This window comes from Lampetra fluviatilis, chromosome 26 (genome assembly GCF_964198595.1).
Source record: "Lampetra fluviatilis chromosome 26, kcLamFluv1.1, whole genome shotgun sequence".
In the NCBI taxonomy this organism is placed as follows: Eukaryota; Metazoa; Chordata; class Hyperoartia; order Petromyzontiformes; family Petromyzontidae; genus Lampetra; species Lampetra fluviatilis.
The window spans coordinates 3,012,858-3,035,165 of record NC_136300.1 but is presented as its reverse complement, the minus strand read 5'-3'; the positions used below and the strand labels follow the sequence as shown (position 1 = coordinate 3,035,165).

The following is a 22,308-nucleotide window of genomic DNA, read 5'->3' as shown; positions in this document are numbered from 1 at the left end:
GTTTTTCCAAACATCGGGCTAGTTTATCAGTTACTCCCGCAATGTACGGTAATTTAATAGTTTTAATTTCTTGGTCAGATTCCACCCTTGTATTATTTGATTTGGTTTTGGCATTCAGTGCCCTGTTGATTTGTGCATCATTGTAACCGTTCAATTGCAGCGCTTCTTTAACATATTTAATTTAACTTCTCAGACTGTCACCATCTCACACGTTCTTAGCCCGATGTACGAGCGTCTTGAGAGAGGACTTTTGTGCGGGGCAATGGTGTGACTGCATTCAGATAGGTGTCAGTGTGCGTTTTCTTTTGGTAAACGCTGTGTTTTATTTATTATTTTAAGGATATAGGAAAATAATATATGTAGTATACAGTGAGACCCTGTTGAGCTGGAGCCCCAGGCTAGCTGGATTTTAGCCCACGAGGTTGGCTAAATAACAAAATTATTTGCGTAGCTGCCAAGGAAAGTCTCAGCCGCCCTCTAGAGCACGTAGAGGACTCGCACTACTGATGGGGGGTGAAGGGGAGGGCAATAGGGGATGGAGGGGGGGCTATGGGGGATGGAAGAGGGGGCCTATGGGGGATGGAGGGGGGGCTATGGGGGATGGAGGGGGGGCTATGGGGGATGGAGGGGGGGCAATGGGGGATGGAGGGGGGGCTATGGGGGATGGAGGGGGGGCTATGGGGGATGGAGGGGGGGGGGCAATGGGGGATGGAGGGGGGGCTATGGGGGATGGAGGGGGGGCTATGGGGGATGGAAGAGGGGGCCTATGGGGGATGGAGGGGGGGCTATGGGGGATGGAGGGGGGGCAATGCAATGGGGGATGGAGGGGGGGCTCTGGGGGATGGAGGGGGGGGCAATGGGGGATGGAGGGGGGGCTATGGGGGATGGAGGGGGGGCAATGGGGGATGGAGGGGGGGGGCAATGGGGGATGGCTATGGGGGATGGAGGGGGGAGCTGGAAGGGGGGGGCAATGGGGGATGCCAACGAGGGCTTGTGGGTAAATGTGTGACCAGCGTAAGGAACAATGAAGGGCAACTTGTGCAGAACTGCACTCTGTGTGTGTGCACAACGCAATTCACATGTTGATTTGTGGTGAGGGCTGGCGACTACAGAACTGCACTCTGTGTGTGTGCACAACGCAATTCACATGTTGATTTGTGGTGAGGGCTGGCGAGTACAGAACTGCACTCTGTGTGTGTGCACAACGCAATTCACATGTTGATTTGTGGTGAGGGCTGGCGACTACAGAACCGACAAACAATCGTGTAATACAGTCCACGACACGCAATGCAGTACCTGCAGTGAGTAGTTTTTGGTTTACAGAGTAAAATGCACTCGCGCAGATACATTTACCTCGTATACACGGGGCTTGTGTTACTCAAGTTTTAATTAGTTTAGCCACTAGGCAGACTTTCCAGCAGCGACGCCAATGCTCCCCACTATTAGTCTGGACAGCGGAGGTGTTACTTTAGATATACATAAAAAAACACATTTGTGGAATAACATTTGTTCTTGTCTTCAAGTGTATTCTGTGAATGACCAAGCATGCAACTGTCCACGGTTCTCTGCACACTTTTCAACTTTTTTCAAACGTCCGTGTCAATGTCCGTGCTTCTTACCCACACGTGCCTGACTCGAATGGTAGAAGCTCTTCACATACCTGTCAACTCCTTATTCAGACCCTATTGGTCTATTTACCTATCATTCAACAAAGTCCCATCACAAGGGAGAAACACAAACAAATAGGCAACGTACATTTTTGTTTTACCCGTAATGAAACGGCTGTACGCCATACGGACTCAATTTCCCTGTACAAGAATACGTATGGGTTGACAGTTATGTTTTCTTGACTACGTTTAGTCTTAAAGGTGATCAGTGGAACTGACTGACAAGCCTGGTGAACCTTAACACAACTGCGGAACGAATATATCTGGCTGACAAAACGTTGACCGCTAGATGGAGCAAGCTTCACGTGAGTGGCAAACAGGAACATGAGGAATGCGTGTTGGTGTTTGTATTTTGCCAAGGGTGGGTCGTGTAGGCCAGTCGCGGCGGGCAACAACACAGCTTGCTTGTAAGCGAGAGAGAGACTCGTACAAGGAACCTTGCAACTCTGCAACGATTTAAATAAATTAAGGAAAGACACGTTCTTGGCCACCACCAGAGGCGCCATTGACACTCGAGGTATCGAGATGCGAGATTTTTACATCGAAAAAAGACATTAACGGCCTTGAGAATGTCGAATATTAATTCTCGTGTTTTCTGGCCTTTTTTTTTTGGCGATCCGACGAAAACTGTCAAGTTTTGGAGGTAGCAATTAGATTCCGGAGCGAATTATTTTCCTTCGTTTTTTTTCCCATCTCATTCGCATCTGTCCCGTACATCTTCGCTCGCTCCATTAGCCGAAATGTATCATTAGCATTAGCAAATCTAGAACCAAATCTAGAATTGTATCATTAGCATATCATTAGCATATCATTTGCATAAACTTGCGGTGCGAGAGCCGGACAGATCGTTGTATCACGGTAACCACGAGAGGCCTCGACAACGTGGCTGAGTCCTTCACACAGCAGCAGTGGATAGGTCATGGCCAACAACAACGACCAATAAAAAAAAATGCTAATCTCAAACGCACGTCGCGATGCACCTGTCTGGAGCGTAAACTTCAATCTTAATCTCTGCGCCATCACGCGCCCACCGAGGCGTCAATGTGGTCGGCATTTCCCTGCGAGTGAATCGTTCGTCGGTTGTACGTTCTCCTCGTTCAAGCGAGCGCCGGTTGTTCTTATCGAGTGGTTGGATAGAGGGGTGTGGGGTGTGGGGTGCGGGGTGCGGGGTGCGGGGTGCGGGGTGCGGGGTGCGGGAGTGCGGGGTGTGGGAGTGCAGGGTGCGGGGTGCGGGGTGTGGGGTGTGGGGTGTGGGGTGCGGGGTGCGGGGTGTGGGAGTGCAGGGTGTGGGGTGTGGGGTGTGGGGTGTGGGGTGTGGGAGTGCGGGGTGGGCACCTGCTGAAAGTAGGCAGCGAAGCGGTGCATGTACTGGTCGTAGGGCAGCAGCGCGTGCGTCTCGGCGCTGTAGAAGTTGCCGTACCACACGCCCAGCAGCGCCAGGATCACCGGCGCGTTCTTCGCGAGGGGCGCGCTGCAGAAGTGGTTGTCCTGCTCGCCGGCACACGAAGGGCCGCCCGTCACCACTGGGCACGCGGCGCTCGCCGCCGCTAAGCATTCGATTGTAAACGTCACATGCCGCCGGTGTGCCGAACGAGTAACTCATGTCCACGTTCTGTTGACGTGACAAACCTTACTGATTGGCTGTGTCGGGTGGTGGCGGGTTTACCGACACATTTTCCATTTACACGATCTAACCGATAAAACCTTTATTATGGATAAGTATTCACTCTGGAAGCCGATTGCCTTCATTTGCACAATGTATATAAAAAAAAAACAACGGTTGATAGAAATGCCTAGCACGAGTGACTTGAAGCATTGTATGTGTGCTGAACTCCTTTGGCAACGTACGTAGCCAACCGTGCTCACCGGAGGTGCTTAGTTGTTTCCACCGTTGTCTCTACGTATTGACATATGGCGGCGGTGGCGTCGAACATGCAAATTGCATCTGGCAGCCGCAGATGAACCACGGGCAAGTTGGAAGGCAGCAGGTCAGTGAGCCGCCACCAACAGCTGCCCGAGTTCTCCAATCGTCTACACTTTAAGATCCATGTATATATATATAATTTAGTAATAGGTTTTTACCCTTTCAACTGGTACAAAAACTGACACCTTTATACAAGGCATCATGTTTTCAATAACCACAACACAAGGCCTTTTGTCGTCATCTGGTCCAACACCAATGGAGACTAGGCTCTAAGAAAAGCTGTCTCGGGTGTGGACCAATCAACTTCAAGGACAGTGCATATCATTATCATCATCAGAGTTGTTTATTTTTGTTTGCATTTTGACTGCTTGTGTTGTGGTTATTGCAAACATGATGCCTTGTATAAAGGTGTCAGTTTTTGTACCAGTTGAAAGAGTAAACACCTATTACTATATTTTGCCACTGGTAAAGGAGGTCTCATAGTGTAATATATATAATTGTTACGCTTTATCCTGGTCACCCATTCAAGCACTCTATCCCGGACTCAACCCTGCGGAAGGAGTCGCGCCCAATCCTGACGATGTAGTCATCGGACCACTCGCAGCTATATCCACTGGGATTACTCGTGCCACAATCAGCATGTGGCATACGCAGCCACCGACAATGCAACCAATGAGGCATGTGCTCTATTTGGATTCGAGCGATGAATGGGGGTGCATGGTAAAAGCGAGGTGGGGGGGGGGGCTTGAGCGGTTTCCCTACCATCCAGTGAGCTCCACTGAGCAGCTGCTCAAAGTTTTCAAAGCCTGAAAGTGAACAAACACAACGGGACAAGCGGCTGGGTTACGGAAATGCTACGCAACAAAACACAGCAGCAAAGATGACTTTAAGTACTTTTTTTTTCCCCAATCCACCGCTGGATGAAGGTGTCCCCATGCCATGTCAGTCATGGGGGTTGTTTGACCATACTTCGCCACACTGGTTGGTGAATTTGAGGGTGCACGCGACTGGTTCGGGAGTCATGCGCCACTGATTTTTGTTGTGGGCGGGACTCGAACTGAGGTTGGCCGGTTGCGGAGTGCGGTACGGTAGAGTGTGGTAACCACTGCACCACTGCTCCCCCCAAAATGCCACACAGAGCATTCATAAACGAATTAAACGCGAATCCCAAAGTGATCCGATTTTAATGAACGTGCGACACAACGTGACCGCCGGTAAGGATTCATTGTTAATAAAAAAATGTAATACCCAGAATTGTGACTTTTGTTCTGCCAACGATTATTGGATTAAATAAAGTAAGCTACATACATGGTTACACATGTACACACACACACAAACTACAAAAAAAAACATTTTAACACATTCGTCAAGAACATAGTAGCCAACAATTTAGACAATGGACCTTTGACATCACGTACATGAAGGGCCATTGCTAGAAATGTCGCCAATTATACCGGCGTTCATTTTAATGCCACAGTGTCATTGACGCGCGTGTTGAGTAATTGTAATGTGTGCTCATGCACCGCTGCCAACGCAGCATCAATTAATGTCACGTGCAATGAAGGTCGATACTTTACGACGATGACCACAAAGTAATTTGGTCATAATCCAAATCGGTACAAATAACATGAATAGTGATTTCTGTTAGATGAGGGTAATTGTTGACCGACTGCAAAAGCCGCGAGTGCTAAAACCGCGGTCGTCACAAAACGCTGACTGCCCTCAACCGCCCGTGGTTTGCTTTCCCACGCCCTTTCCAACACCAAGAACCCACACCTCCTATTTGCACGGCTGCCTACATACGATGCGAAAGAAGTTCAACATACATACTACGTACACACACACAGACACTCACCGATGTGCAGGGCGATGGAGAGGCCGATCGCCGACCAGAGTGAATAACGACCTCCCACCCACTGCACAGCACAACCAAAAGGGAGGGGGGGGGCAAATAATAATCCACCTTCGTGAGTGGTGGTGCATTGCCAAGGGCACGCCGGCAAACTTCATGACGGACCATGAAGATTATCATAAACACATTCCTGCGGAGGGAGCTGGTAGGAACGTTGGGTTGCTCGGTCAATGGCCAGGGTCAACGGCGGCGTGGTGTATTCCGCAAATATGGCCGACTGTGAGGGCGGGCACAAGCTGGTGTGAGTAGGTTAAACGTTCAGTTTTATAAGGGCACCACGGGGTGACCAGCCCCTCCTCACCCAGCCCCACCCTCCCCACCCAGCCACTCCCCACCCTCCCCTCCCAGCCCCTCCCCACCCAGCCTGACCCCTCCCATTTTTGGATGCACGACGGACGGACGGACACAATAATCCCCTGTGGGCTGGTGGAACCAGGTGGTTACTACCAGTATAACACGTCTACGTAAGGCAGTGAGAGCCCAATCGCCCTTCCCTTGTTCCCTTACCCTGTGGGCACCAGGCCTCGAGTCCTATATTTAACCCAGGAAAGCCACACAGAGTCTCAAGAATATTTTTGTTAGTCCTGTAGGGGGGGATGTTTGGCCAGTTCTCGAGAGAAGCCGGAAAAAACCCACACAACAAGGATTGACGTTCAAAGCTCTGCGTAGATTCAATAATCCATTGCACCCCATCATACCCCTCATGCTGCCTACAGCCTTGGCCTACAACACCTGGCGTTCCCATGGAAGTACTTCACAGGCTCAAACACTGCTTAACTTCAGAAATGTAATATTTATCGTGCGTCAAGAGTTGATTTTGTGGTAAGCAAGAGTTGGTTGTGTCGGGTGGAGTTGGGTTTACGACACATTTATATACAAGCGATCTAACCCAAAGAACTGTGTTCTAAAATAACGGCAAAAAAATCAGCTAAAACTGCCATTTTTATTGTATGTAAACATCCACTCGTGGATAACTGTCCTTCAGGACAACCTTGTGCTACAACAATGGCTTAAATACCAAACGTGATCACTCTTACTATTATCACATACAAATGTTCTTCCTGCAATACTTACATCCCAGAACTCGAACATGTTGTTTGTGTCGATGCCGAAAGCCTTCACTTTTGCCTGCAAAAGACAAAATTCGTAAATGCATGTGCGCCAAAATCCACCTGTCTGTATGTTTGTTGAACATCTTTCACACCGTATGTAACCAACCGTTCAAATAAAAAAAAAACTGTTCTAAAGAGATTCGTTTTCAATCTATATTTCAAAGTGCAAAGTTCCAGTGGCTTCCGAATATCGGAATTAAGTTTATTCCAGACGGACGCAGGACCCGAATTGAGCGTACAAATGTGCAAGGGGTGATAAAGCCCCCGGACAAACAAATCAAAAGGCAAACTGTGAAAACGCGACGCCGCTTCTTAGGGCGAGGGCGCAGCGCTGCCGCCAGGGTACTCACCCCGTTTGTGGAGAGCGCCACGAAGTGCTTCGCGACTGCCGCGGGCTGATGGGAAGAGAGAAACGAAAAATCCGTCAAGAAGTCGCGTGAGCGGCAACGGCGCACGCGTTCCTACGGTCCAGCGGGCGTCCAGGGTCCACCACCGAATGCCCGCCCGCTCGCCCGCCCGCTCGCCAGCCCGCTCGCGGTGTGTAAAGAGAAAAGCGCGGCGGCTATGCAACCGCTTGCATAGATGTGTTTAGAATTGCAAAAAAATGGCGTGCAACTAAATAAAAGGTTTTTTTTTTGGGAAACTCTTCTTTAAGTTATTTCGCTACATTAACAAAACCAAAACCGAAATGGCAAGTCGGTGGGTCATCACGGAGGAAGCGTGTCCCGTCAGTCTATTGGTTCGCGATCTTTTGTTTAAACGCTACTGGGCGGTGGTGGCTACGTTGCACGTGGCCTGCAACCCAGTGACGCTGTGGAGGCAATCAGGGCTGGTGGATCACACACCGATGTTTGCGAGACTCCCTTCCCAGGAGAAGAGGGTACAACGAGGTCCACTCGTAGCATCGGTTCCCACTACGTGGGTTTTCTCCGGGTGCTCCGATTTCCTCGCAAGCGTATAAACGCTCATTGATTCGCTGAAAATATCTTAATAGACGACTGCGGAGGATGGGCAATTGTTGGTAGGGCAAGCTCACTGCCTGGCTGCCTTCCACCTAGTGTCTGTGGTTCCTCGGTGATTGCGAGATGCAATTTGCATGAATGATGACGCTATATGAAACTAAACATTATTATAACAGAATGCTTCGGATATGGGAAGAAACTGGGGTACCTGGAGAAAACCCTTTGCATACGAGGAGGTATGAGACTCAAAGCTCTCTGCCCAACCCCTACCATACCTGGCATTATCAAGACAGTCCTCCCATTCACCCAATAACCAGGCTCGAACCCCGCTTAGATTCGGAGATCTACGATATGAGGCACATTCAGGTTATAGTGGTCATGTACAATTAAGCCAGATATTGTGTTTAATGATACATTGCTAAGGAAGCTTACTCGGACTACAATTTAGCTATTATCGTCTTAAACCTGCAGCGCTTCCGCAAACCGACTCACGTCTCCAGCTTTCTTCAGGAGCCACTCTTTGGCCGACTCGGCGTTGGTGATCGTCTCTTGAGTCGTGAACGTCTGCACGCACACAAACACAAACGAGCGATCGTCACCTCCATCATCCACCTTCACCATCACCTCCATCATCATCATCATCACCACCATCGCCTTTGGGTCCGCGAGTAACATGGATTGCTTCCGATGCATTCGTCTCACCAATTGTCATAGTAAAATAAAGACCAACCAAAGTAGTTTTATATATATATGTATAAAAAGGACCTGGTCCATTGGCGTTGCGCGGCGCGGGGGTCAAAGGGGAAGGGGGCCCCCGGACCTTGGACGCGATGATGAAGAGCGTCGTCTCGGGGTCGAGCACGGCGAGCGTCTTGGCCATGTGCGTGCCGTCGATGTTCGACACGAACCACGAGTTGGGGCCGCCCTTCGAGTACGGCTTCAGCGCCTCGGTCACCATCAGGGGGCCCTGCGGGTGAAAGTAAAGGAGCAGCCCTGCAATTTCTCACTCACTCCCCTGCTGGCAGAAGGGTCTCTAGAGTAAACAATTATTTTGTATTTTACCAGGTAAGGCCCCACTGAGCTATTTTTCAGAAGCGACCTGGCCACAAATGATAGCTCAACTAATTGGTTTATTGTGTGGAAATTTATAGCGCGGCATCTCAAAGCAGAGTGTGAGCACAAGAAGCTTGCAACAGGCGTCAAGTCGATTAAAAACAACACCAAAAAAATTGATTCTCAAGCTTGCGGTGGCGCGTGCCGAATCCTGAGTGCGGAAATCGATTGCGTACAACAACTGCGTATACGCCAAACGTAACGGCTTCATGCGACCGTTGAAAGCCACTGGAGAGGGGGGGGTGCTATAACCATGACATCGTGGGGAACAACAACAACAACACACGCAACAACAACAAAAAAGAAACTCGCCGGGCGACCCGGGCCACCTGCAACGACCGCGCCGGTGTCACGCGAACGGCGCCGGGTGAGCCGCGCCACAAGCGGCGGCCGCACCTACCAGGTCAGAGCCGCCGATGCCGATGTTGACGACGTCGGAGATTGGCTTGCCAGAGTAGCCCTTCCACTGTCCGCTCCGCACCCTCTGCGCGGGGGAGACACGACAAACGCGCGGGCCGGCGGGCGGGTCTGAGCGACGTGGGTGCGTGCGTGCGAGCGAGCGCGCGGACGTTCCCGACGCGTGGTTCAAGCGGAAAGTAAAGCGGTGCGGTATTCCCGCGGCGTGGTTCGCGGCTAAAGGGAAAAGTACATCGCCGCGCGGAATGTTTGCGGCCGGCGCGCGTCACCCGCTAGGTCATACGGATCGGGAACGTGGATGCCGGGTGAAGCCAAGTGGTGGTATCAGAGGCAATAAAACCGCAGCGGTAAAATAACGCGGGGTGGTGTTCGGGCAACACGCTTGCAAGATTGTAAACGAAGTCACTTGCAATAGAGTTTGCACCGTACAGATAACTCTCGAATTTCCGTGGACCGATTAATCAGGGTCGCAGATTAGCCGTGCTTGTGGGGGAAAAATAATGAAATATATCTCTCGAAACATTGGATTCCTGCTATCCAAGTTTCTATTTTAATTGGACTTCGAACCGCTACACTCCAACTGCACTGGATGATAGAGAGTTAACTTGATTGTGAATCTTTGGCATGTGCACGATAGCAGCACTTGCGCCAACATCCTATGTAGGCTATATGGTGGCGGTGGGGATCCTGAGTCTTTGTCTGCGTGCGTCACCCCCACACGGCAGATTTGCACAGTGGGGTGGTGCGCCTTGCCAGTCTTCTCAGTCGGTCAACCCGTGGCACCTGGGGCTGTCCCGTGACCTCCCGCCAGCAGCGCGTCTTTCGTCGCTTCAACGTGGCCATGAAGTGCACCCTAGCCTGGCACAAGCGTCGCGATGACGCCACCGCCACTTACTGGTGAATGTCGGCCACTGCTGTTGTTGTTGTTGTTGTTTGTATGTGGAGAAGTGGGGGTCAGATTGGTTCCATGGGGCAGCCCCCCTCATACGCCCCCCCATACCCCCCCATTCTCCCTCCCCTCCCCACCCCGCCACCAACCCCGCCGCCCCCTCCCTGTACCTCGCAGAAGCCGCGCATCTTGTCCAGCACAGCGTTGACGTCGGGCATCACGTCCTTGCCGTCCACCACCATCGGCTTGCTGGAGCGGTTGCGCAAAGCCACGTGCAGCACCGCGCGGTTCTGTGGGGCATTGCGGGACATTGCAGGGCATTACGGGGCATTACAGGGCATTACGGGGTATTACAGGGCATTGCGAGGCATTGCAAAGCGGGAATCGAACTCGGGTCGCCGGGATTGTAGCACAGCGCGCCAACCACTACGCCACCGCTCCTCAACAGCACCACACACCACAGCATCACCCCCCACACCACCGCCCTGTCCCATTAGCGCTATCAGTTTCAGGTGATGTAGACCGATTGGCTTTGCCGGTGGCCACCAGTGGCGCCAACCGCCAGCCGGTCGTCAATTGCAGGCATTGGCCATCTATCAAACTCGACAGTGGTGCTGTCATTCATTAAATTCACGCGTAACGCTAGACCGCTCACGGTCGACTCGGCATCGGCGAATTATGGCTACGACAAAGTGCGCGATTCATCTCGTGGAACTCCCACAGAGCCATGCCCCCTCCGCCCTCCGTGCCGTGCCAATGCCTGCAGCAGCTGACGGTCACATTTTCTTGGTCATGTGCCAAGCTCTCCAAATAACCAAAAACGATGCCCAATATGACTTGGGTGCTCAACTGCTCAATATTTTTCTCCACTGTTGTAGCAGCAGGTCTTCTGCCACAAGTCAACACGTGCATCAATAACGTCGCCATAAAGAGGATAAATATAATCAGTGACATATTGGGCAATGGGCCTTCTTCTCTGGCTGTGCAACGAAGAAGAGCCACTTGTGATGTTGTTTTCCTCTTCCAGGCAGTGTTATCGAGCACTGCATCGAGTTTTTGGTTATTCATGCTCACGCACGACTGCCAACGCAAAATCGCACGAACGTCTGTTTCATCCGTCTCTGCAAATCCATCGACGGAGGGGCATTTCCTGCACGCAATAGCTCACCGAGTTGGGGGCGAGAGAAGTTCAGGGCTACAGGTGCGGACCTGCGCTGCAGCCACCAGCCGTGCGCGCGCCCTCATGGGATTTCGCTTCACGCTGGGTAGCCGTCGCACAGACGCTGCGGTTGCGTTTCTGCAGTCGGCCTGAAACTAAACTGAACTATTTTTTTATTTTACCGGGTAAGGCCCCCCGAGCGATACAACTCTTCTTTCAGAAGCGACCTCGCTTCAACACCTAACAGCCAAATGAAGTCGCTTATCAGGTGGAAATTTATAGCAGCCAAATACTCTGAACGCTTGTCGATTCGAAATGTGGAGGGGTAAAAACTGGAAGACTCGGGGAGAAATCCACGCGACCACGGGGAGAACATGCAAACTCCAAATATACAGCAGGCATCAGCGTCGGGATCGCACCCACGACCTCCTGCATACCAGGCGAGGTAGTTAACATCTCGCCACTGCAGCACCCCCTGCACAAGAGGCAGCCTTCGTGCGCATGAGCCGACTGCGTAGGAGCCGCTTTGGTTCGAGGGGCGGGGCGTTCGAGGGGCGGGGCGTTCGAGGGGCGGGGCGTTCGAGGGGCGGGGGCGTTCGAGGGGCGGGGGCGTTCGAGGGGCGGGGCGTTCGAGGGGCGGGGCGTTCGAGGGGCGGGGGCGTTCGAGGGGCGGGGCGGTCGAGGGGCGGGGGCGTTCGAGGGGCGGGGCGTTCGAGGGGCGGGGCGTTCGAGGGGCGGGGCGTTCGAGGGGCGGGGCGGCGGTCGTTTTGTCCGGTGCGATGAGCCCCCCCCCCACAGCCCCCCCCCACTCCCCGACACTCACCTCTGTGAAGTTAATCTTCTCCCCGCTGAACATGCGGTCTCTGGCCTTTTCAATTCCACGTGAACGTGCCTGAAGGTCGCAAAGGAACAAAGGTACAGACAAAGCTCCTCAGTGATGTGCAGCATTCGAGACTGTTGGTGCAAAGTGCTGTTAGCGAGCACCGATTAAGGCTAGCATGGTACACACGAAGAGCTGGTGTGGCCAGCATCGCACGCCCGCCCGCCTCCGTCTCCCCCACGCAAATGATTACACGACCCACAAAACACGTGCTCGGTTACAGCCGAGTGAACCTCGGGGACACTCAGGACAGACCGAGATAACGCCCCAGTAAAGCATGCCACACGTTGGAGCAATGTTGGGGCCAACTGTTCCCCAACGTTGGCACGTTTACCGGGCCATGCCGAGAATCTCATCGAATCGGCGAAGAATGGAGCCAAGTGCCAGGATCACTCCACTGTGTTTGAGAGCACACAAACAAGCGCACGCATCACACACCAGCAATGACATTGATATCGTGTCCGTCTTAGGGGTTTGGTTGAACCATACTTCACCAACCTGGTCAGTGTGGGTTGGCTTGCACCAGAACCGGTTCAGTTATCACCGATGTTAGCCGTCACTGGGAATTAAACTCGGCAAGTTCACTCTGCAGCACGCAAAGCACTGCAATACTGACCCCTACCCAGGAGCGGAAGTGTGGGCAGTACACTACACGAGGAGCATATGAGCACAGTACAACCGCGGAGTGTGCTGCCAATGCCCCCTGCTGCCCACCGTGTAGCCCCGCAGCCCGTAACAACCCATTGCCCGTGACGGACACCCATGCAAGCACCATCCAGGCAAAAACCCGACTTAGTTTCAGGATGTGATTGTATCGGCCGGCGTGTGTAACATCGTCGTGATTCGCGTGCGGACTGCAAGCCACGCAGGCCCTAAATAACCTGGATCAGTGATAATTGTTTTTTTACCCTTTTATCTGGCAACAAAACTGACACCTTTTTTTACAAGGAGTCATATGTTTGCATAGACCACAATACCTGCAGTCGTAATGCAAACAAAAAACATAACTCTGATAATGTATGCACTGTCCTTGAGGTTGATTGGTCCACACCCGAGACAGCTTTCCTTAGAGCCTAGTCTCACACGGTGTTGGACCAGATGACGCCAAAAGGCGCACAGATAAAAGGGGTAAAAAAACAATTATCATATTTTTTTTCTTCTGGCAAATGAGGTTCCAATGGTGTAAACCTGGATCAGTGTCGACTCCTACGAGCTTCCACCACATCCAGCAAGGGGCACAGTTCCAACAACACGAGACACCGGTGATTTAAGACTTCAGGCCAGGATCCTCAGCGCAACATTGGGCTGCTCCTGAGAACTGTTACGGGATCTTCTTCCCCGGCAGATGAAACGCCTTTCGTGATGCCCTGCATAGTCAGGGATCCAACTATTCTGATTGTGTGTGGCCGTGCTTGAATAGCAACAATTACATATGTAAATACAAGGTTGTTTAGCTACGAGATGATACCAAGGAAAACTTTATATTCATCTCTAATATAGGTTTTTTTTTTGGGTTAGATCGCGTATATATACATTTATATAGATATTTACACGATCTAACCTAAATATATATTTATATTATTACGCGATCTAACCCAAAACAATACCTGTATTATGGATGATATTAGTCGCAAATGCCTACGTGTTAAACTTAAAATCATCTGTCGAAAGATCCGAGGGGGCAACGGTGTGGGCTGAGGATGGCAACCTTCGTTTGACCTTGGGACACCCTTGCAAACTAAAAAATACATTACGCTTTTAAAATAAAATCAATAAAATCTATTCAGTGTCCCCAACACCACGAATGCCATCAACCAGGCCACCAGACATCAATCGTCTCGCTGTGACATCTGGTTTGGCATCCCGGAGGGTTCGGCCAATGAGATAGCGAGGCCTTTTTCAAGGGCGACCCCTCCCCCAAGTTAAGCCACGGCACTGCATGTGGGGGGTCATGAGGGGGGGGTCACATGGGGGGTCATGAGGACTGGCGCCGAGACCTGAGACGCACCGATCAAACCAGCGCAGGTCACTTCGAGGGCATTAGCCGGGCAATTAGTCCAGTATTGAGTAAATATGCAATGTATGTGTGTGGATAAACACAATTGTGGTCAGTTTTGTTAAATATATGGTTTGAAAGAAAACAGGAGGCAAAAAATTCGAAGCATTTTGAGCCCAGCCCTAGATACCACAGGATTTGACGACACCGAACCCTTACTAACAGCACTGTTTGTTGACGCTACCACGATGGCAACGGCGCACAAGCACAAATAGCAACAACTACAAAAACCTCAATACATTCGTCAATAAGGCGGTTTTAATATGAACAATATATAATAGGCAACTTCAGGCAGTGTTATTGACGAATGTGTCGTGTCCCGTCTAACGGTGACTTGTCACTCATCTAAGGGCGGTGGGATTGGAGGGCGAGCAATGCCAGTGACTTCAGCCTTGCTCTACAGTGTTCTATTACAAGGCAGTGTTGGGGTAGCGGTAGGGCAGTGGTTTGTGCACCCAGTTATTAACTCGACTACCTGAGTTAGATTCCTGGCGACCATTAATAGGAGAGGTGATATCTGAACTAGTAATGGAGTGTACACCCCCCCCCCACTGCCTTGCCCCCCTACATTTCACCAATCCCCAGGTGAGCGTGGTGAAGTATGGAAAAATAAACCCCAAATAATGATACAGCACGAGAAGGCCTCCATACAGCAGGGGCCTGACAAAGGCATGTAAATTATTATTTTTATTCATGTGGTATTTATAATAAATGCAGTGAATCTTTTTGTTTTCACTCATCTTAATCTCGTACCTGCTGGAGCATTTGTGAATTTAAAAAAAACATGAACGCGAAACGACATTTTATCTGTGGGCGCTGCGAAACATTGCCAAGGTTTCAGTTTCATTTCATTTATTAGGTATAACCCTGTGAGCCATGATGTGGCTCTTGACTCGGGTGCAACTGCAACAAACAAAAAAGACATGAACAAGAAACATCTTAAAGTGACTACGGTTTAATCAACACGCCAGTGGCAAAGTGTTGCCTTCGCAGGCCAGTGAAAGCTTCGCGCATCACGGGGGTCAATCGAGCGGCTAGACTGTCAGAAGCCATTCATGGCAACGTGCCACCGTCACGCGAATGAGCAACTCCGGACGGTGAAGGTTATGAAATGACGCACGGGGCACTGTACTGCTGAGCGCCGCGCGTCCCAAACTTTCCTGCCGAGTCACTTCCTGGCACCGAAGAGACGTGGCGAGGTCAGAGCGAGTCACCGTCCAATAAAACGAAGCCAACGATTTCTCAACGTAAGCAGCCCTTGCACTGAACAGCTCCAGAGTTAGCCTTGGATACGCAAGGCAACCAACCGGGCGCTAATCCAAGTCCTGGATTTGGGCCATCAAACAGTAATAATTTCATCATCACCATCATCATCGCGATCCACGGGTAGATAGCCAGTCGGTGTCTACCGCGCATGTCGTCATTTGTTTCCACTTTCCTCCGTCTTATGCCACTGTGCCCAAGTAGTGCCACATCTTTGTTGCAACAATGCCTTGTGTCGTCGTAAAGCCATTTACCTGATAGGTCTTCCTCTCTTTACGATTCCTTCTATTTTTCCAAACAACACACTTTTAATTTTCTTCTTGCTGTCCATCCTACATGTGTGTAAAAATACTCTTTGATTCTTTCGGTAAAGTCACGTAGATAGATCGCAACACAAGCGACCGTCGCTTGTGTTGCGATCGAAACCTCGTGATCTATTAATTTTCTACCTACGTGACTTTACCGAAAGAACCAAAGAGTATGGATTCCTGCAGTCACAAAAGCTTCAAATCTAGATTGTGTAAAAATAGTGCCAGTTTCCTTCTCATCACCACCTGCATAAGATATTCTTCTATGTGCAACATTTTTCTTCCTTCTACGTTGGCCACTCTGTGGGTCCAGCTTGGATGCAGTAATAATAATTTACAGAGATGTATTCGCTGCAATACGAAGACTTTCCCTGTGCCCTATCAATCACGGCAGTCGTTTGACCATACCTTCACCACGGTGGATATTGTGTGTTGGTGAAAGTGGAGGGCCCTGGACCAGTTCATATAGCATTCACTCGGTTCGTAGGCAGTGGGTCCATTTATCAATAGTTGGATTATGGTACATGTACAAATGGCAGAAGTACTATTTGTGCATGTACTATTATGGGTCATGTACAGCACTTTTGTCCATCCACTGCTGGATGAGTGCCTCTCCACACCGTGTAGAATGTGGGAGTTATTTAACGGTGCTTCACTCATTCATTATAATTACTTGTTCATCATTAAATTACCACGCGTGGTGGCACAGTGACAAGCCCGCTCACGGCAAGACCGCACAGCCACCCGATCTATCAACTTCCATCGCGAATGCGCCTAAAGGCAACGAGTGAACGCATCAACCAGAGGCACCCACCAGGTCGAGCAGCAGGTCCATGACCTCCGGTGTGATGAGGTTCTTCGAGTAGTCCAGCAGTAGCTCTCCGTCATCAGTGTTGAGCAGCAGACTGCGGGCAACACGCAAGCCGCGTCGCGCACACGGGATAAACACTCGGCGCGTAATGATGCACACCGATTAGTCAACGTTCAATCTCAACGCTCGTAATCGTTGTCATCATCAAGCCACGATTAACACGCTCATGGATCAATGCCTCCCCAAGCCGTCGCCATCTCTCGGGGTCCTTGCGATGCACAAATTCAGCGCTCAAGACACACGCATCAAACTGCGCATGTGTGATTTCACGATGGATTTAAATTACATGACGTTACATTTTTGCTAATGGAGAGTCCAAAGCTGTCCAAATGAGACGGAATAAACCGAGAAACAAAACTAGGTAAATGTAAAAAATTGGATGATAAACGATGGAGACTGAAATCAAATCGCAGCTCTGAATTGTGACAATTCATAGCATCGCCAAGACAGGAACTGGTTGATTTCCTGCACACAAGGGGATCTCAGGTCACGTGAAATCTTGCATTGACACATCATCCATTGCGGGTCACTAGATATACCCTCGGTTCAAAGTGTTTTCTTTGTCCACATCACATCTCCATGCTGCTATATCAACTTCGTTTTGGGATGAGATTATCCCATTCACATTAGGAACTCTCCAAAGATGGAAGTGCATTTGTGTCAGAGAACAATTCGGGGTTTAACGTCATCACAAAGATCATAACCAAGGTGGTGTGGCAGGAGCTGGAGATGGAACTGCATGCCAACAAATGCAGGTAAAATTACTTAATTTATTGCATAACAAGAACAACCACCATTGGCCACTACGTGACGGTGACATCACCACGGTGCTTGTGCCAGGCTGTGTGTACCTTGAGGCCACGTGAAGTGTCAAGCACTCGCTGGCAAGTCACAGGACAGACACAGGTGCCATAGGTCGACTAACTGGGATGATTGACAAGATGCACCATCTGTGTTCCCTACTGTGCCAAATGGCTGTGTTTTATCTGCCCCGTGCTCCAAGCTCGTTGTTGTGAGCTTCACCCCTCTGCCCTCCATTTGTTGTTGTTGTTGGGAGAGTGACAACCTCCCAACTGCCCAGTAGCTCCACATTCTGTCTGTACCGCATCAGTAAACTTCTTCTCTAGCCCGTGCACAGCACGGCAAGTGACACAACATTCATGATAGACTGGGCAGCCAAGTGCGTCGATTTGTTGAACCCGGTGAGAACTCGACGAAGCCGGTTTGGCCTAATTTGCAACAGCGAGGTGTAGAGTTTGGGTCACTGCCAAATTGCGTTACGGTCTCGGGGCTCCGCCTACCAACGGAATTAGGTCACGCTGCAGGCAAGAACGTGTGCCATTGCACAGCTATCGGAGGAGGCGATAGGCAGGGCGAGTGTTGAACCAACAGTGGATAGAGGAATGGCTATAAATATACCAGATGAAAGGTCAATAAAAAAATAATATATACATCGCTGGGATTGTTACGGAGACAGGAACGTTATCTTAACCAGAGGATCAGTTGGGAATGCAAACTTTATATTCCTTCATGAAGAATTGGGATGTGAAGGGTAATATAAACAAAAAATAATATAAACAAATTGCACAATAACAATAATGCATCGTGAAAAATACTGATCGTAACAAAAAAAACATTTACGGTATATGGCAGTTGCTAACGGCGATGTGGATAGAATATAATACGGTGATGGCGAAGGGGCAATCTGTACGGGAGGCGTGGTGGCGCAGCAGCTAACGGGCACTGCGCCACGGAACCTGGAAAAACCCGAGCTCGAATTCCAGCCACGGCTATCATCAGTGGCAAGTGATATCCCAGGAATTCAGCAACCCCCTTCAACAAACCCGCACTGACCGATGTGAAGTATGGATAATAATCCCAGCAAACCGATGTGTGTCATGGGGAAGCCTTCATCCAATAGCAGCTAGACAGATAAATGTTTTACACGTACAGCCAATTTGTCAGTACATTGCTGGGCGAAGGCCTTCTCACACCGTGCGGGTCGTGGCTGTTATTCGACCATATTTGACCATACTTCACCATAGGAGTGCAGTATAACAGTGGGTTTCGATGCACTGTCCTCTGCTGCCAACATCAATCCAGCAGCAGGGCTAAAACACCTGCGTATGCACGATGGTCCTCTGTGTGTTGTAAGTATGTTGAACTTCTTTCACACTGCACGTAGCCAACCGTGCTGAATCGTCGGTGGAGGAAACCCCAAGCGAGCCAGGAGCACACAGCCTGCACAGGGAGATGGGTGAGGAATTCCAGGTGAAATGTCTTTTTGTTGCTGCTGCTGCTGTTGTTGTCGCAAGGGTGAAATTACGAGACAATTCGTCCGTTTACCCGTCGGTTAAGGCGTATGTCGTCGGTTTCCATTGAACGGCATCGTAGCCAACTAAAGACGCCCTCTCTCTCTTTCTCTGTACCCTGCCAAGGTCATGGAGAAAAAAATTCCTATGCAGCTACAGCTCGACCTCAACGGCCAACACGGTCAAAATCCACCAGGCATTTTCCTTATCGAATTGAACACGCTTCTATCCCGAATCGCTCTCATCGCGTACGCAACACTCAACGTGTTCCTTTATCAAACGTGCTACAAAAAACACAATGCACCGGCTGGAATGGGCCTTTTGGCTGAGTGTGGGGGTGAGAGTGGGGTGAGTGAGAGTGAGTCATCTGCCGCAGTGCTGTGACGCGTCAATGCCCCCTAGAGGTGGCGCCTCCTTTAGGGTGAATACGGCAGCGCAGTCCGTGCGCCCAGGCACGTCAGCCATGGCCACCAAGCCTCTGCAGCAGTCGCCACGCAGTGGAGGCCAAAACACCAGGCCACGCCCGGCCGCCTTTGTCTCTTTGCCAGTGATGCTGATGACGCCGCACCAGGCCGCCTTTGTATTTCACATTGATCCGAATGACAACGCACCAGGCCCACCGTCTCTTTCCCATTGATGCTCATAACACCGCACTAGCCCCACTGTCTCTTTGCCAGTGATGCTGATGACGCCGCACCAGGCCGCCTTTATCTCCCCCGGCGATGCTCATGCCACATAACCCCCAATCAGGCCACAACCTACCCACCCCCCCCCCTTCGTGTCCTGGACCACCAGTGAACGCCCATGTCCCCAACACCGCGCCCGACATGCCGCGCTGTGCTCGCTTGAGGCCGAACGAAGCGATCGATGGTAGACAGGGCAGGGTAGGGGGCAGGGTAGGGGGCAGGGTAGGGGGCAGGGTAGGGGGCAGGGCAGAGGGCAGTGGAGGTCGTGGCCGAGCATCTAACTCGGGGGGGGAGGGGGCAGCATGATGGGCGCTGTCACCACTGGGGGGACACTCAATCGCACTTTGCAAATGCGACGACGACTGGTTTTGCACGCCGGTGATTTATAATATAACGATGAAATGCCAAGGCAAAAAGAGAACCTCCCAGGTCAGCCTCTAAAGCAGGCAGGCTGTTGGGGGGTGGATGGTGCTGTTTGCGAGCACCTATTAAGCCACCATCACGCCCGGCCGCACTTTCCCTCCCCCGGTGCCGACATTCTATTGCACACCGCGGCCAGGTAACTCGTTTTCAGGCCGAGCCGACCTGAGGGAGGTCGTGGAAGTGAACTCGGTTGAGGGTGGGTCGATGGCGCAGCGCGCTAACCACAGCGCCACCGCTCCTCGCATTGTTAAAGCCTGCCCCGCGTAACGCGACGGAACGGAACTTCCTGCAAACAAATGAAACAGGTGGTGGGGGGGGGGGCTAAACAGGTGGTGGTGGGGGGGGCTAAACAGGTGGTGGGGGGCTAAACAGGTGGGGGGGGGCTAAACAGGTGGGGGGGGGGCTAAACAGGTGGGGGGGGGGGGCTAAACAGGTGGGGGGGGGGGGCTAAACAGGTGGGGGGGGGGGCTAAACAGGTGGGGGGGGGGCTAAACATTGTCTTTGAAGCGACGTACGCCCAACAAGACCCAGCGTTGTATTAACGATGGCAGGTACTCGACAGAGTAGGTACCCAAGACAACAAACATACGAAACACGCCTCTCTTGTATTGCGAAGGAACATCGCGCGTAGCGAACGATGTTAGAAGGCTCAGCCACTCGGTGGGAAATTTGCAATCGAAAATTCCAGGCCACTCGCTCTCTCGCGGCTGGGATTTCTCTCACACTAATCCGGGCGATTTCCACTCAAACAAAAGGCGGTGAGGTCACGGCCACCTGCACCACCACCAGCAACATCTAAGCAACATTGCCAACAAGCGGGCAGCGAGTCGAGAGCATCGTTTTTTAATGTTTTTCACCTGAATTTGGCAAATCTTTCCGCGTCCTTGTCGAAGAGCTGTCTCATCTTGAGCGCGGCCGAGTGCTTGGCGTGCCACTCGCCCAGCCGCTTCCACGCTGGGTCGCTCGTCAGCCCTGTAGCGCTTGCCATTGCGACGAGTCGTGTTCTTTCTGCTTCACTCGCTGGAGGCTGGGAAGAGATGAAGGCACGGAGAGAGAGAGGGAGAGAAAGCGAGAGGCGGCGGCGGCGGCGTTTCGTGTGTGAAAGCAACAAGCGCTAAACCCAGCAGGAGCGAGAAGAGAGACAGAACGAGCGAGAGAGAAGACGCCTGCTGAATGAGAAACAGGAAAAGGAACCGCTAACACGTTCGTGGGATGTGATGGATTGGTGGAGATTTGGCTGCTGCTGGGGGGGGTGGTGGAAACAGGAACGCCCCCCCCCCCATCGAGGGTTGCGCAACTTCCGAAGACGAAGCTGCGCGACCAATGGGAGTCGCGGATATAAATTATGCTCAGTCCACGCAAGCGCCACTAATTCCTCCGTTTCCTCTCTTTTATTTTGCGGGGCGCCGGAGGTCGAGGCAAGGTCACCGTAGGGACTGCGTCTCTCCCCCATTGATTATATTCCCCCCCCCGCCCCCAGGGCCTACGGAGAGTTTTGCACGGGTTATTTAAATAAATGGTGGGGTGGTTCTGAATTGAATCAACACTAAATACATCACAATAGCCGCCATTTGGCAACAAGTGACGGCGACGTCCCCACCGAGCGCCCGTGCCAGGCCAGGTGCACTATTGAGGCCACGTGAAGTGTCGAAGGTTCGCCGGCGAGGTCACGGGACAGACCCAGGTGCCTCGGAATAGACCCAGTTGCCATGGGACAGACCCAGGTGCCATGGGACAGACCCAGGTGCCACGGGACAGACCCAGGTGCCAAGGGTCGACAGGCCGAGATGACCGGAAGTTGCACCAGCTGAACCCACTCAATTTTCCAACAAATGTGTTGTAACATTACCTGCGGGGCTCAGCCTAACCAACACCTGCGATCCTTGCACGACCACGCCATGAAGCCGTTTCCAGGTGCCACGGTTTCAGGTGCCACGGTTTCAGGTGCCACGGGAGAAGGCAATATCACGTGGAAATCATCCAAGAACACCAGAGTTGGGCGTGATACCCATCTGGACATAAACACATTCCTGCGGAAGGAGCTGGTAGGAACGTTGGGTTGCTCGGTCAATGGCCAGGGTCAACGGCGGCGTGGTGTATTCCGCAAATATGGCCGTGGGCGAGCACAAGCCGGCGTGAGTTGGTTAAACGTTGAGTTTTATAAGGGCACCATGGGGTGATCAGCCCCTCCCCACCCAGCCCCACCCCTCCCAACCCCCACCCAGCCCCACCCAGCCCCTCCCAACCCCCACCCAGCCCCTCCCCTCCCCTCCCCACCCCACCCTCCCCTCCCTACCCTACCCCACCCTCCTACCCCACCCTCCCCTCCCTACCCCACCCCACCCTACCCCACC

At 51.7% G+C, this 22,308-nt stretch overlaps 1 protein-coding gene across 1 annotated transcript in view; it reads right to left on the bottom strand.

Moving 5' to 3' along the window:
• Positions 1-21,147, bottom strand: part of LOC144941964 (glucose-6-phosphate isomerase-like) — a 30,749-nt gene extending 9,602 nt beyond the window's left edge. The window contains exons 1-12 of the mRNA XM_078868526.1: positions 20,812-21,147; positions 16,477-16,567; positions 11,979-12,047; positions 10,167-10,286; positions 9,091-9,174; positions 8,398-8,544; positions 8,070-8,141; positions 6,966-7,010; positions 6,578-6,631; positions 5,447-5,507; positions 4,354-4,397; positions 3,003-3,155 (exon numbers count right to left, since the gene is read on the bottom strand). Of these exons, the coding sequence (XP_078724652.1) occupies positions 3,003-3,155; positions 4,354-4,397; positions 5,447-5,507; positions 6,578-6,631; positions 6,966-7,010; positions 8,070-8,141; positions 8,398-8,544; positions 9,091-9,174; positions 10,167-10,286; positions 11,979-12,047; positions 16,477-16,567; positions 20,812-20,942 (1,071 nt within the window). The 5' untranslated portion in view covers positions 20,943-21,147. The remainder of the gene's footprint in view (positions 1-3,002; positions 3,156-4,353; positions 4,398-5,446; positions 5,508-6,577; positions 6,632-6,965; positions 7,011-8,069; positions 8,142-8,397; positions 8,545-9,090; positions 9,175-10,166; positions 10,287-11,978; positions 12,048-16,476; positions 16,568-20,811) is intronic.
• Positions 21,148-22,308: the final 1,161 nt, after the last annotated feature.